The sequence below is a fragment of the Amphiura filiformis genome, unplaced genomic scaffold (assembly GCF_039555335.1).
Source record: "Amphiura filiformis unplaced genomic scaffold, Afil_fr2py scaffold_135, whole genome shotgun sequence".
Taxonomy (NCBI): Eukaryota; Metazoa; Echinodermata; class Ophiuroidea; order Amphilepidida; family Amphiuridae; genus Amphiura; species Amphiura filiformis.
Window position 1 is genome coordinate 37586 of NW_027305599.1, and position 14952 is coordinate 52537.

The 14952-nt window shown below is 38.2% G+C and overlaps 1 protein-coding gene across 1 annotated transcript in view; it reads right to left on the reverse strand.

Annotated features, from left to right (window-relative positions):
- The window catches only part of LOC140145103 (cubilin-like), a 114951-nt gene that overhangs the window by 27097 nt on the left and 72902 nt on the right, over window positions 1-14952 (reverse strand). Inside the window, exons 12-14 of the mRNA XM_072166882.1 lie at window positions 9660-9716; window positions 4145-4492; window positions 2380-2436 (exon numbers count right to left, since the gene is read on the reverse strand). Coding sequence (XP_072022983.1) covers window positions 2380-2436; window positions 4145-4492; window positions 9660-9716 — 462 coding nt within the window. The remainder of the gene's footprint in view (window positions 1-2379; window positions 2437-4144; window positions 4493-9659; window positions 9717-14952) is intronic.

The window sequence follows — 14952 nt, forward strand, 5'->3', positions numbered from 1 at the left end:
TATTTCTCAGTTCAATTTTGAATTTGGATCTAATGGTTGTCTGTTGAAGTTTAGTTGTATCAAATTTCCTCCTTGCCACTTTTATCTGTTGCTTTCTTTTCAATTTAATCTTGAGTTTGGTACGGACTAGTTGACGATCGCTGTATATATCAGCTCCCTGCATGACCCTTGTATCCTGTACAGATGTCCTGTGCTGTCTGCTTACCATTACATGATCAATTTGGTTCTTTGTTCTTCCATCTGGAGAAATCCACGTTTGCTTGTGTATCTGTCGATGAGGACGAATTGTTTCAGTAATCACAAGGTTATTTAGATTACAAAAGTCGACAAGCCTCTCTCCATTGTCATTCCTCGCTCCTAGTCCATGTTCAGCGGCTGACTTTTTAGCAACTTCAATACACAATATACATGCCTCCATACGATGCAATTTTAGATCATTTAGCTGTGCTTCTACTTAACACATATACTACATACTGCCCCGATGTCTCATTTTCTGCCACTTTTATGGTAAACACTCAACTGTAATTTTCACTCTTACAACATATTTAATTAAAGACATCATATCGTGTTCTGATATTAGTTCCTTCTACTAATGTATTTTCATTTTACATTAAGTCATACCTTTGGGTACCTTTCAGGAATATGCAATGATTAAATTTTGATTTCTAGGATTTACCAAAACAAGTATGTATTACTTTGACAACCTAGTAACCTTACTAAAATGATCATATCGTTATGAATTCGGCAGGGTGACGTATCGAGAATTTTGAGCAAATTGAGTTTTCGTATGCTTATGATTATGTTTCAGTTTATCTTTTATTTCCACCAAACATTAATGGTAAATCTTACTCCCACACGTAGTTTTGACTTGGACGAATCGCGCAAAGTGTGATAAATGAATTCGGCAGAGAGACGAATCGTATACTAAGCTGTACAAATTAGGTTGATCTATAGTATTGTTAAGCGGGGAACCCTGAATTTTCTATCCAGTGATACCAAAATAAGTACAAACATTCCCCACATGATATAGCTATGGCTTAATAATTGTGAGTGCACCCCCGTGAAATTGGAAAATCCCAGAAAATCATATCAAAATATAGTCCAATATTGTTATTTTTGCTTTAAAATCATCTAGTTTTTGCTAAATATTGCAGGGATGACTATTTATAACTTATATACCAAGTTAAAGGCTTAATGTACGATTTCCTTCAAATTTTTAATTTGTCATTATAATACTCAAAATGCTGAAATAAAACTAGTAATAATGATCGGGAATGGTTTCTGTCCATTTTGAGCTGAAATAACGAGGTAACGTGAAAGAAACACTGCTTGTTATTTTGGCCGTTTAACACACAGTTCTATGGGCGGACATAAAGTCATAATTTCTTGAATTATGACTTTATGTCGAACTTTGCCCTGTTTACCTACAAACACAAGAAATTTGGCTGATTCCATTTAGGTGCAAGTTGTGACATGTGTAAACATTACAAATATGCAAAAAAATCAGGTTTGAAAAAAATTAACCAAATTCATATTATAAGATCGTACATTATGACTTTAAGTCTACATAGCCTTAGGACAACCACTAATTCCACACAAAAGCCTCAAATCAAGAATGCGTGCTATGGTTTACACGTAGTTGAATGCGTATTCGACCCCGTATACGATACTCTGCGCAGTGGTAGAGACATTTTGGATACAGCATAAAGCCGAATAGCTGTTTAAACGCGTTTTGAGGTAATGTCGATTGTTTCAGAACATGCAAGTATTGCAAATAATTCGTGTACATTTACTTTTATAATATACATTTCAAATGAATGGTCACGAATTTTCTAAATTTTTAGAAGAACCAATGAAATGGTACCAAGATTTTCAAACGCCGTTTATTCAGAACAGCAATTTTGCGTATTCGGCACTCTGCCGTGTTCGTAACGATATGAATGATTCATTACGGGTCTCAAAATGATCATATTAATCATTTTACTGCAGTGATATCGCCATCTGATGTTTTGTAGTTTATACATGGCTACGCAAGTTCTTTAAATTAAAAAACAAAAACAACGTTTTCAGGGTACGTACGGTTAAAAAAAAATTAAAACCAACAACATTTTGTGGGGGTTAAAAACATAAAGGCCGCTAGCCCGGCATGACTAAGGCCGTCGACTTTCATAGCAAGGACTTCCGTTATTTTCCGGAAAAATAAAAAAGGGGGAATCTCTCATGAAATAGTTTTAAAATATAAACAAAGTTAAATGTCGGGTTACATCACAGCCTGATGATTTAACATATTTTTACTTCCGAATTCCATGCACATCTTTTTAATTTCAAATGTCTTACATGGTTTCAAAAATACTTCAAATAATGTACTATTATACTTACCGTAGCACCCATATTCCTCGCTTAACATCTCCAAACCATTGGGGCAAAGCTCATAATCTAGTTAAAAGAAAGGAGTTATATCAGTGATCTACTCGTGGAGCTCCTGCGCCCCTTCGCAGAACTTGTTGTAATGGATATTCTGCGCTCGGGGACGCTGAGAATCCACTGTTGGAGTGGTTGCGCTCGGTAGCAAAATAACATATTGTCTTTTTATAATTATACAGCTCAACTTACCGTACTTTGCCTAACCAGACAGTCCATGCCAAAATTGTTACTACACCTTTACATTTCATCGAATCTCTTTTTGATGTCTGTCATTTTGAACATCACACTTGAAAGATGTATGCTATGTAGAAACTTTATTTTGCAATTTCATAATTTGCATATTATTAGCATATTTGCAAGAAAAAAACATGAAAATCAATAAATACCTATATTTTTCACAATTTCAATATTTTATTAGAAATTAAGCATGTAGGCCATTTGTTATGACTTGATGAAGGAAGCTGTTAAAACAGATTTTGATATTTTTGCTTATTTTTCCTTTTTTGCCCCAAAATGTGTAAAAATCAACATTTTTTGGATGACCTATATTTTCTTTGTATATTTATCAAATTTCTTAATTTAGGTATAATACAGTGCAGAAAAAGATGTCAAAAAAATCTGTTAAAACAGATTTCCAATAAATTGTTCCATTTTCCATTTTGGGTTAAATACTCAATTTTCATGCGCGGGATATTTGAAACATAAAATGAAAACATGTCCATTGCACTTTTTCCTCGAGATGTACTATAATATCAAGGTTACGGATATATTATAATCCCTTCTTATCTTCACTGATCCATCAGATACCTATTGTTATGAATGATCAATGAAAACTGGGCTACTAATGGTCTGTCAAGTATCTATAGTTATTTTCATGACTGTGTCAACTCAAAAATCATGCAAGGTCGAATGTAGGAAAAGTATGATCAGTTGAGCTGTATAGCGGTGGATCATTGTTGCGCCCGGGCGCAGAGAATCTACAGTCGGAGTTACTGCTTTCGAGCGCAGTTCCTTATAGTAGATGTGAATCATTGCTGCGCTCGGGCACAGAGACTCCACTGTTGAGATTAATTTATTTCATTGTTATATATAGCGGTGGAGCGCAGATAATCCACAGTAGGAATTACTGCCCTCGAGCGCAGTTCCCTATGGCAGCGGTGGACCATTGCTCGGTGCAGAGACTGCACTATAGGAGTTGCTGCATTCGGTGGCAAAATAATTAATTTTCTTGTTATAGCGATGGATCATTGCTGCACTCGGGCGCAGATAATCCACAGTCGGAGTTACTTCGCTTCAACGCCAACAGTGGAGTCTCTGCGCCCGAGCGCAGCAATGATCCACCGCTATATATATATGACAAGGACATAGATGGCACACTGGTTAAGGTCTTTGCCATGGTGTGCGAGGTCCCGGGTTCAAAATACCCGTAGGACCCAAAAGACAAAATTAAATCCGCTCTACCTGCGGCTCATCTGGCAAATTATTTGTAGAATGTAAAAAAAATGCCCAATAATTTGAATATCGCGTGTTGAGAGAAGGGTGTTTTTATTCGCTTTTATGGTCACTATTAGTTTGTTTTAAATAACCACGTGATTCATGCTTGATAATTAGTTTTCTTACATATAAGGCATAATGTTGTGATTGCCGGAGACTTCGGATTAGCGAACTTTTCTTTGGACAACCATATTAAAAAAAAAAAAAAAAAAAGAAAAATTCTTACTTTCATCCATTTCATCGGTAAGTAATAGTGAAAATCCACCATATGTGTATATATCATCTGTTATAAATTCAAACTGTAAACTTTCGTTTACAGGGGATATGATTGATTGTGGTGGTGTTACATCTCTAGTGTAGGCAAGTACTCTCGGGTTTGCGATAGTTCCAATATACAAACGGTCAATCCATGAATCAAGAGAGAAGTCCATGAATCGAAGTAGGATCCTACGCATCGGTGCTGGTGTTACTATCCACTCACAGTGAAGGTTGTTTGCGTAATTTGCCGGGTAGCTAGATGAGTTTATGGTAATGGCGTCATTCACGGACAGTTGAATTACCTCGTCAGGACAACCTGTTTCAAAATCATAAACAATAGACATGCTTATCGATGTGGCAATGTGAAATGATACAAAAGCATGACAAACAAGTCCGGATATTCCTTCTGTGACATGCCAATTGCAATATCAATAGATCAACGTTATTATAGGCAAGAGGGACAGAGGTGAAAAGGGTCTTGTTTAAGAGAAGGGGTATGAACGTTTGGACAGTATTTATTGTGGGACATTAGAGTACATCAGACATATCGAATTGCATTCTGAATACGAAGAATGTCCTTCTGATATCAAATAATTCTGATTTTTTGAAAATCGCAATGTAATACACATTTTATGGCAAATCATTAAAAATTGATATTTTTGATATTTAACAGTACTTGAAATAAACTTTATAAATCTGATGATTTATACTTAAAGTGTATGTAGGTGGGATGAAAAGCCGACGATCAATTTAAAATTTTGACCTTTCGTATTGAAGATATGGATTTTTTTCCCAAAACACCAAAAAAATAGGTCTTTTGGGAAAAAAAATCCATAATCTTCAATATAAAAGGTCAAAATTTTCAATTGATCGTCGGCTTTTCCTTCCAGCTACATACACTTTAAGAATATATCATTAGATTTATAACATTTATTTCGAGGACTGTTATATATCAAAAATTTGAAAAATATCAATAAATTTTAAATAATTTTAATAATTTGTCATAAAATTTGTATTATATCGTGAATTTCAAAAAATGAAAATTATTTAATATCAGAAAGACATGCTTCGTATTCAGAATGCAATTCGATACGTCAGAAGTGCTCTCATGTCCTAAAAAAAATACTGTCGAAACGCCATAAACGCTCATTCTAGATCCCTTAACGAATCAAAAATTTAAAATCTACAGCGTTATACATAAAATAGTAGGACTAGATATATGCTAAATTGCAAAATAATATCATCTACAGAGCATGGGCTGATTCCAGCTGGTTGTGATTTTTTCCTTTCCTCACTGAGTACATTATGCAAGTTCGTCCCCCGGTTTGTCCGAGCTTATTTAGCTTGATTTATCATTAGTTTATCGGGTTCCCATACTCTATTGTGCTCCTCACATGTGAAATTGTTTCTCGCATTGTCTTATGACCTGTCAGGATGAATAAAGGCCCTCTCATTTCTAATCATTTATATGAATATGGCCGCTGAGACACTTGAGGCAGAGATATCTTTACCTTCATCTTTATCTTTTATCTTTATCTTTATATCATAAGTCACCTAAATGGCAAGCGATTTATTCTCTCGACAGGTCTTCTAGTCAATCACGCTGATTTTGAACTTTTCTTTCCCTCGCTTAGTATACTGTACCAGTTCATCCGAGCTTGTTTACAAATTTGCATAATTAAAAAATAAAAATGACATCTTTTAGGCGCACACATATTAAATAAATATTGTCGATGTAGCAAGGTCCCCGGGCCATAAGGCAATTCCAAAAACACCTTTTCACTTAAAGATACACAATTAAAACACTGTTCTGTAATGCAAAAACAACTACTTATTTCTAAGTACAATATCTTTGGACAATAGAAATAAGTACTTAAGATTTAGACAAATTTAGATCATGTTCTTGCGTATTATGCATATCACACAAATACAAATAATCAAAGATCTTATTTCAACAATCTACGACAATAATTCGTGGCTGGATTTTTAGCACCTTCAATACACAATATACATATACAGGGCAAGTCAAAAAAGTGCAAATAGAGAAAAGAATCTATTTTTATTTAAGAACCGAGTTGAATCTTTTAGGTTTTAAAACAATTTATATATGATATATCTATCAGTGACCTTGTGTGAAAAAATCAAGGAATTAGCATGTACCGTTTGTTTTTATGACACATTTTATAGCGATACCCAATTTTAATGTTTGTCCAAAAAACATCTAAAATTTGAATGTCAGCCCACTCTGTGTAAGGTAGATTTGGATCAACTGTCATTTCTTAACCTAATTGGCATTGAAATAAAATGGAGCACCCAAAGTGTTATTACCTTTGGTCTTGTTTAAGGAGCAGAAATATTATTTGTTGCTATTTTCATTTTACCTTTACTTTACGTTGATTCTTTATCAAAAACATACAAATTTGTATGCGGGTTTTTCAAATGTCAAAATGAAATCCGCGCAAATTGAAGTGGAGTGAATTACAAAATATCCAGTAAGTTGGACATATTGGGATTAAAAAAAAGGAGTCGAGTGAGGTATGAAGGACTTAAATAATGTTAGAAAGTTTGTTTGAACAGAGCTGGTGCCTTTGCCGTGCATTGTGTGCTCTTATTCAAAATACATGGTGCCTCGTGGACAAACAACGAAATTGGGTATCGCAGCAAAAGGACTCATAAAAATGAAACGGTAGTCTCGATTCACTTCATATTTTCGCAGAAGGGGACTTTCGAGTGTGACATTTATAGAATCTTTCAATAATGGGAAAGTTCGAATTGGTTCTTGGATATATATCGATTCTTTGCTCAATTGCAGTTTTTTTGACTCACCCTGTACATATTATATTTAATTAAAGAAATCATACCGTGTTCTAATATTAGTTCCTTCTACTAATGTATTTTCATTTTACATTAAGCCATACCTTTGGGTACCTTTAAGCAATGTACTGATTAAATTTTGATTTCTAGGATTATTTTACCAAAACAAGTATGTATTATTTTGACAATTTAGTAACCTTACTAAAATGATCATATGAATGATTCAATAACGGGTCTCAAAATTTTACTGTAGTGATATCGCCATCTGTTGTTTTGCAGTTTATATATGGCTACGCAAGTTCTTTAAATTGAGAGATTGCGAAGAGGCGTTCACTGCAAACGCCATACGGGTTACGTATTACGATATTGTGCGGTAGAACGTCATAGTGCCGTTCACATCCAAACTAGTCTCATACACAGCCAGTTTGTGTCGGTCCTAACCCTCGTCGTTCCTAGTATGTTCGTGATAGCCTCATAAAGTCTGACCGGAGACTTTATCTAAACCCAATTGCAATAAGCTCATGGTGGCGCTATGCTGAGACAAATATACCTAAAGATACAGGAAGCACCCATTGATTCACATTGGGTACATCGAACCAGAGAAGATGAAAATAGATTCTCTTCTTCTCTCTTCGAAACCACTTTCCTCGGTATTGATATGAAATACGACTGGCTGTATCTATTGATCTAGATTAGAGATATTTGAGTTTTGCGGGCTCATTGGAAAATGAGTAGGCTATTTGTCTAAATAAACTAAACACAGTTTGGTGTTGGATGCCTCGGAAGTTGCCATGGTGTATATTATTCAAACAACAAGAAACTAACCCCATTATCATATAAATAGTACCCTGTTTACATATTAAAGCAAAATGAATATAGATAATTTAACATGCCAAGCTCGATTACTACCCACCAAACACAAATATATTACAGAAAACGTGAAATATCGGATTAAAGGGTATGTGAGGGTCAAGGGTAAATAAAAGGTTTTAATAACATTCAAAAAACATTTTGTTCAAAACTTGCTGCAAAACATTCTAACATAATAGACTTAAGTACACACAATGTTTGGCAAATGAAATTTTACTCTAGCATTTCTATTTCTATTTTTTTGATATGTTATCAAAATGTTTAAACTAAAATCAAAAACATATGCATTATCATGTTTTAAACACATTTTGGTGTTTGCTGAATAGTATCCATAAGCAAACACTTTGACAGCTGTTGAATGCAACGAAATAGCAATGGCGAAAAATGACGTTGCACTAACTGCTGTCACCCGTCCAAAACAGACAATTCTACCGCATTATGTCGTAAGACGTCACGATCTTGCCTAAAACGCCTCTTTGCAAGCTGATTTTTGGACGGCATTCTCAACACACAAATGAATAGGCAATCTGCCTGTTCGAATTCGCATCGAAAAAAAATCGAAATTTATTCACTTCTTCTTGTCTATACTAGGTCAAATTGTAACCCCCAGAATGGATTATATTACATGTCGGACTCTACTTGTTCTATTTGGATACTTTGATTTGTTTCATAACACGACAAACATAACATTTTTCTGCATTTTATAATGCGTATTTTTGTCATTTTGGAACGTAATTTTTTGCTATTAACCGCAACGTAATCGCCTTACGGGAATTCCACGGCTGAGCAATTCACAATGGATTTCACCCTCTAAAGGGCATACTAACTGATTTTCGACTAATGTAGCTTGCCGTTGACGTTTCACGTAAATTTCGCAATCTCTCTAATGTTTTAAGGGTACGTACGGGTTTAAAAAAAAATTAAAAACAACATTTTTTGGGGGTTATAAACATCAAGGCCGCAAGCGCGACAAGGCTGAGGCCGCCGACTTCCATAGCAAAGACGTCCGTTATTTTCCGTTAAAGACAGCCCGTCACCCATTTCATACTTAGAGAGACTTTTATCTGTTTTTTATATTTACCACCCAATTTCCCTCATTCTTCAGGCCCTGCCCTCTATCGGGGGCTACTTTTTAGTTCAAGCTCAAATGACGTTATTTTCACTATTCGCTCGTTGCTCTTCATGAACAGCTCTCTGTTGTTCCACTTGACAGACTTTAGAAGCTTATTGAATCATTTATCAGAGTGACGACAAAGACCAAAATAAATCCCTTTAGGATGACACCCAAATATCTCGTTCGTTCAGTGGCCGAATATATATAGCACCTTCGCTATAACCCTGGCAGATTCATAGATAATAGCTCACCTCATGATTATCAAAGACCTGCCCTGAAAAACACGTTTACATTTATTATACAGTAACAAAAGCCCTAATTCTATTATTGATTCATTCATTCACCTTCCGCATTTATAGCAACAGGGACCTGATGGAATACAATGGCCACGTTGAGCCATATGGGGATTTCCAAACTAATTATAGATATGACTGAATGTTTTTTCTGATCAGAGGGGATTTCCCCAGAAAGGTCATTACACACAAACTCTTGCATGATTACTTTAAAGGGGAAATCTCTCATGAAATAGTTTTAAAATGTTAGCAAAGTTAAATATCAAATTAAATTACATCACAGCCTGATGATTTAACATATTATTACTTCCGAATTCCATGCAAATCTTTTTAATTTGAAATGTCTTACATGGTTTCAAAAAATACCTCAAATAATGTACTATTATACTTACCGTTGCACCCATATTCCTCGCTTAACATCTCCAAACCATTGGGGCAAAGCTCATAATCTAGTTAAAAGAAACGAGTTATATAAGTGATCCACTAGGATAGCTCCTGCGCCCCTCCGGCGCTCTTCCTGTAGTGGATGTTCTGCGGTCGGGGCGCAGAGAATCCACTGTTGGAGTGGCTGCGCAAAATAATCTATTTTCCTTTTTAAAGCGGTGGATCATTGTTGCACCCGGCCGCCCGGGTTCCTTATAAATTAGTAGCTGTGAATCACTGCTGCACTCGGGCGCAGGGACTCCACTGTTGCAGTTGCTGTGCTCAGAATAATTTATTTTCTTGTCATATATAGCTGTGGACCACTGCTGCGCTCGGGCGCAGATAATCCACAGTCGGAGTTACTGCCATCAAGCGCAGTTCCCTATAGCAGCGGTGGATTATTGCTGCGCTCGGACCCTGAGATTCCACTGTTGAAGTTGCTGCAAAAAATAATTTATTTTCTTGTTATATATAGCGATGGATCACTGCTGCACTCGGGCGCAAAGAATACACATTCGGAGTTACCGCGCTTCAACGCCAACAGTGAAGTCTCTGCGCCCGAGCGCAACAATGATACACAGCTATAACAAGAAACACAGCAAAACAAGAAAAAAAATTATGTTTCCGAGCGTAGCAACTCCAACAGTGGATTATCTGCGACCGAGCGCAGCAATAATCCACCGCTTTATGGAGCAGAGTGGCACACTGGTTAAGGTCTTTGCCTTGGTGTGAAAGGTCCCGGGTTCAAAATACCCTCAGGAGCCAAAAGTCAAAATCAAATCCGCTCTCCCTGTAGCTCATCTGAAAATGACCCATGATAAAAGACCTCGTTACAGTCTGTTCCGATCCGGGTAATAAGCTCTCCTCTAAAAAATGCCCGACCAGCTATCTACGGCGATCCCCTTCACAATGTCACTTGTGCCCCGCCGAAGTTTAGTCAGCGTTATTTCCTAGATTTCAGCTGTTAATGCCTAGATATGCTTGACTTAAAAAAATATAACAAGGAAAGCTTATTCAGGGGCGTAGCAAGCGGGGGACAGTGTGGACCAAGTCCATGGGCCCCGAGGGTTCAGGGGCCCCGAGCACAAAAGCGAAAATTAAATAAGCGCTGATAATGGAGAGCAGGACCGGATTTACCATTGGGCCAGATGGGCCCAGGTCCAGGGCTCCCAAAATTGTTGGGCCCTAAAATTGCCTTATGCATTTTTTTCAACCCTAATAACAGCATGTTTTTTGGCTAAAATAGGCCAAAATTGTAAAATTTTCCGCGTTTCGCGCGCATTCGAAAAGCAAAATTTCATGTTGATCCGAGGCTAAAATAGTCTGAAATTGAATTTTTTCGCGTGCTTTGCGCGCAAATATCCTAGTAACATCGAAACAAAATACGTTAGTCCCCCTCTATATTATACGTAAACCGAAACTTGGCCACTGACTTGAGTGCACATGTCTTCCTCGGCACGTGAGTTCGGGCTTCCAAATTTTGGCCTGGCCCAGGGCCCCATAAGGTAAATCCAGCCCTGGTTAAAAGGGCTCCTTGTCCATGGGTCCCTGATGCTCTTGCTACGCCCCTGAGCTTATTTTGCTACCGGTCGCAAAACTTCCAATAGTGGATTAACTGAGCCCCCGAGCGCAGAACATCCACTACCGGAAGTTCTGCGCAGGGGTGCAGGAGCTCTACTAGTGGATCAAGTACATATGAAGAAACATTTTATGATGCTGTATTTCACATGTTTTAACTGCTTTAAATCTGTCTCCGTTCTTTCGAGATATTTATGAATATTCTGCTTCTATATTATGACATTAAACTATTTAATTAGCAGCTCCGTCAAATTATTTGTAGAATGTAAAAAAATGCCCAAATGGTTTGCACGAGAGCTATCATCTGCATATTGCAGCTCATTCACTTCCCTAGGCATGTATCTAGTGAAGTGGCATGCTAGTGAAGCAGTAAAGTAGTAAAAGTAAAAGTCTTCTGAAACAAACTTCGCCGAAAGTCAGTCAACTGACCGCAACACCAGTTAAATCTATTTTGTAGAAAATTGTAATGCAATTTTGAGAGTTTATTTACTATTAATGTAATTGTTATATAAATACATTTTGTACATATAAAAACGGTCTACACCTGCTAGTCGTAAGGTCCGCTGGTTCTAAGGCTCGCTAGTCCTAAGGGTCATTAACCCGAAAAATCGCTAGCAACCTAATGTTAACACCAAAAAAGTGGGTAATGGTGAATCCATAAATCAATTAATGATACAAGAGGATACCTTGAATATATAAACAATTGGAAAGAAAAAGAGCAAGGTACACCAACTTGTCGAGTGGAAACAATTAAATTACAGACTATTATTGATGGTACGCGGAGGGGGACAAAAAAAACCCAACAAATGTAGGCATAGAAGTAGGTAAAGTTCGATAGCCAAAATTAACCAATTCCAAGACCCACAGAAGTGTTAAACCTGCAAAAACGACAGGGATCAATGGGAATACAAAAGTGCACTAGAACAAGTAATGGAAATCAGTGTGCACATCATCATCAGTCGGCTGCGGAGCAGGCGACTACAAGCTTTCTCCAACTAATGCGATCTTGGGCAAGCGAAACAATTTTGTTTGGCTGCAGCATCCCTTCAGTATCTCACAGGAGGTGCTGGACATACTGTAAGTACAGTTTGCGCGGCCGTCCCGGTTTCCTCTTCCCATGTGGTGGAATATAAAGCGCATATTCTTCACAGGCTCGCCATCTTCAAAACGCAGTATATGGCCGATAAATTTGAGTTAATGAATCTTGACTCTGGCAACCAGTGGAGTGGTGTTGGTCAGGTTGTAGATGGTTTCATTTGGAATCCGATCCACACGCTTGATGTTTAACATGACTCTGTAGCAAGATGCATTGATCTTGTTTTCCATGTCCTTGGTAATTACCCATGACTCGCACCCGTACAGAAAGACAGTAACACACGTTGTCTGAAACAGCTTGATTTTTGTTTCGATTGGCAAGAACGGGCTTCTCCAAAGGCGTTCCAGTTTCCAGAAAGCTGCCCAGGCTAGTGCCTTTCTTCTTTTTAGGTCTCCAACACTAGAGCCCATCTTGGAACCCAAATACTTGAAGTCTGTGACATGGTTGATGGTACTACCATAGACTTCAAGTGCTGGTTGGGCGTTACAGTTTGCAGTCATATATTCTGTCTTAGGTGCGCTGATGACAAGGCCTAGATCTGCTGCTGCAATTGCAGTCCTAGTAAGCTGTGACTGGGCCCGGTCTATGGAAGATTCCAGCAGGGCAATATCATCAGCAAAATCCAGGTCATTCAGCATCTTGGCAGGATACCTGCTTGACCGACGTGGGTAGAAGTTGATTTCATCAGAAGGTAATCTACCAGGATAATGAACAGGAATGGTGCCAACACACTGAAGCACTCCAGTTGTTACTTGGAAAGGCTCTGAGATACTGCCATCTACCATAACGGCACTATTGGAGTCTTTGTAGAGCACATGGATGGCATTGACCACAACCTTTGGTATTCCATAATGCCGTAGCACTGAAAACATGACGGACCTGTTGATGGAGTCGAAGGCTTTTTTGAAGTCCACAAAAGTGACTGTTAAGGGAAGTTGGTACTCCTTGAAGCCTTCCATGATCCTCCTCAAAATGTGTCTTTGCTGAGCACAGCTGCGGCCAGATCTAAAGCCAGCCTGGTTGCTTCTCAGTAAAGGATCAATGTGGGGTCGGATACTGTTCAGAAGGATCTTGTTGTACACTTTTGCGGCAATGGACATAAGCGAAATACCACGGTAGTTTGTCGTGAGAGAGAGGTCACCTTTCTTTGGTAGAGGAATGATTACATTCGTAACCCATATTGACGTGGCGGTGTCAGCGTTGAGAATACTTCCATACAGAATTCGAGAATCATATCAATCATGCTATCCCTCCTCCCTGAAGTGCTTCTGCAGTTATAGCACAGTCCAATCCTGCTGCCTTGTTGGTCTTCATGGCTGCTATTGCTTTGACTACTTCTTCACGAGTTGGGGGCTCAGTGATAATAGGAAGATCTTCTACCGTCGGATTTAAAAATGGCCAGAAACGGGTTTTCAGGGTTTACCCTGAACGGGTCGAAAATGAAAAACGGATACAAATGAAGAAAATATCACCAGAATAAAGGTGAACGTTAATGTATGCTACGAAAAATATCCAGAGAAACCAACCATGTTGAACTTCAGCGGATTTGTATTTAACAAGTGATGATTTGACACTGAAACAAATGATAAAAATAAAATTCGGACTATAGAACCCGTTTACCAATTCGGACTAAAGAACACGGTATACGGTTCGGACTATAGAACCGTTTTGCAATTTCGGACTATAGAACCTTTTTTTCAAATTCGGACTATAGAGCCTATTTCCATATTCGGACTATAGAACCCTTCGGACTATAGAGCCTATTTTCATATTCGGACTAGAGAACCTTTTTTAAAATTCTGATTAAATGTCCTTTTTTAATATTCGGATTAGGGAACCTTTTTGAAATTCGGACTATAGAACCTTCGAAATAAAGAACCGTCGGAATAAAGAACCTTCGTAATAAAGAACCGTCGGATTAAAGAACCTTCGGACTAAAGAACCGTCGGACTAAAGAACCTTCGGACTATAGAGCTTCCACCTTTGGTAGTCCGCATGGCTCTTGCAACTTCACGGACCGCTGTTTCGAAGGTCTCATACCTATCAGAGATGGGTGTGGTGTCATCCATGCTCAAGACCTGGAATCTGTTTGATAGCTCCAGCTGAAATTCCTCCTTTGTATCAGGATCTTGCAACTTCTTCTAGTTAAAGTTTGGTCTCTTGCAAGGTTTTCCTTTGCTAGTTCGCAGACTGGCAGCTAGACGGATGCTCACAATACGATGATCGGAGTCCACTCCTACTGAGTTGTATGCTCGACAGTTGCGGAGAGAATTTACACACTTGCTGTTTATTAGTATGTGATCTAACTGTGCATGGGTTGATCCAGCTGGATGGGACCAAGTCCAGAGACGGTTCCTGGGTTGCGGGATTCTCATCTGGGCCGGTCTGAGATTGTACTCCTGGCAGGTGTTGACCAGACGCTCACCATTGTCATTTGTTGAATCATGGTAGCATTGTGGACCAATGACCCAAGGATGGGAAAGATGACTGTCTGTTCCTATTCTGGCATTAAAATCGCCGAGGATGAGATGGATGTTGTGCCTTTTCATACCATCCAGGTGGTCAGATAGAGATGAATAGAATTACTC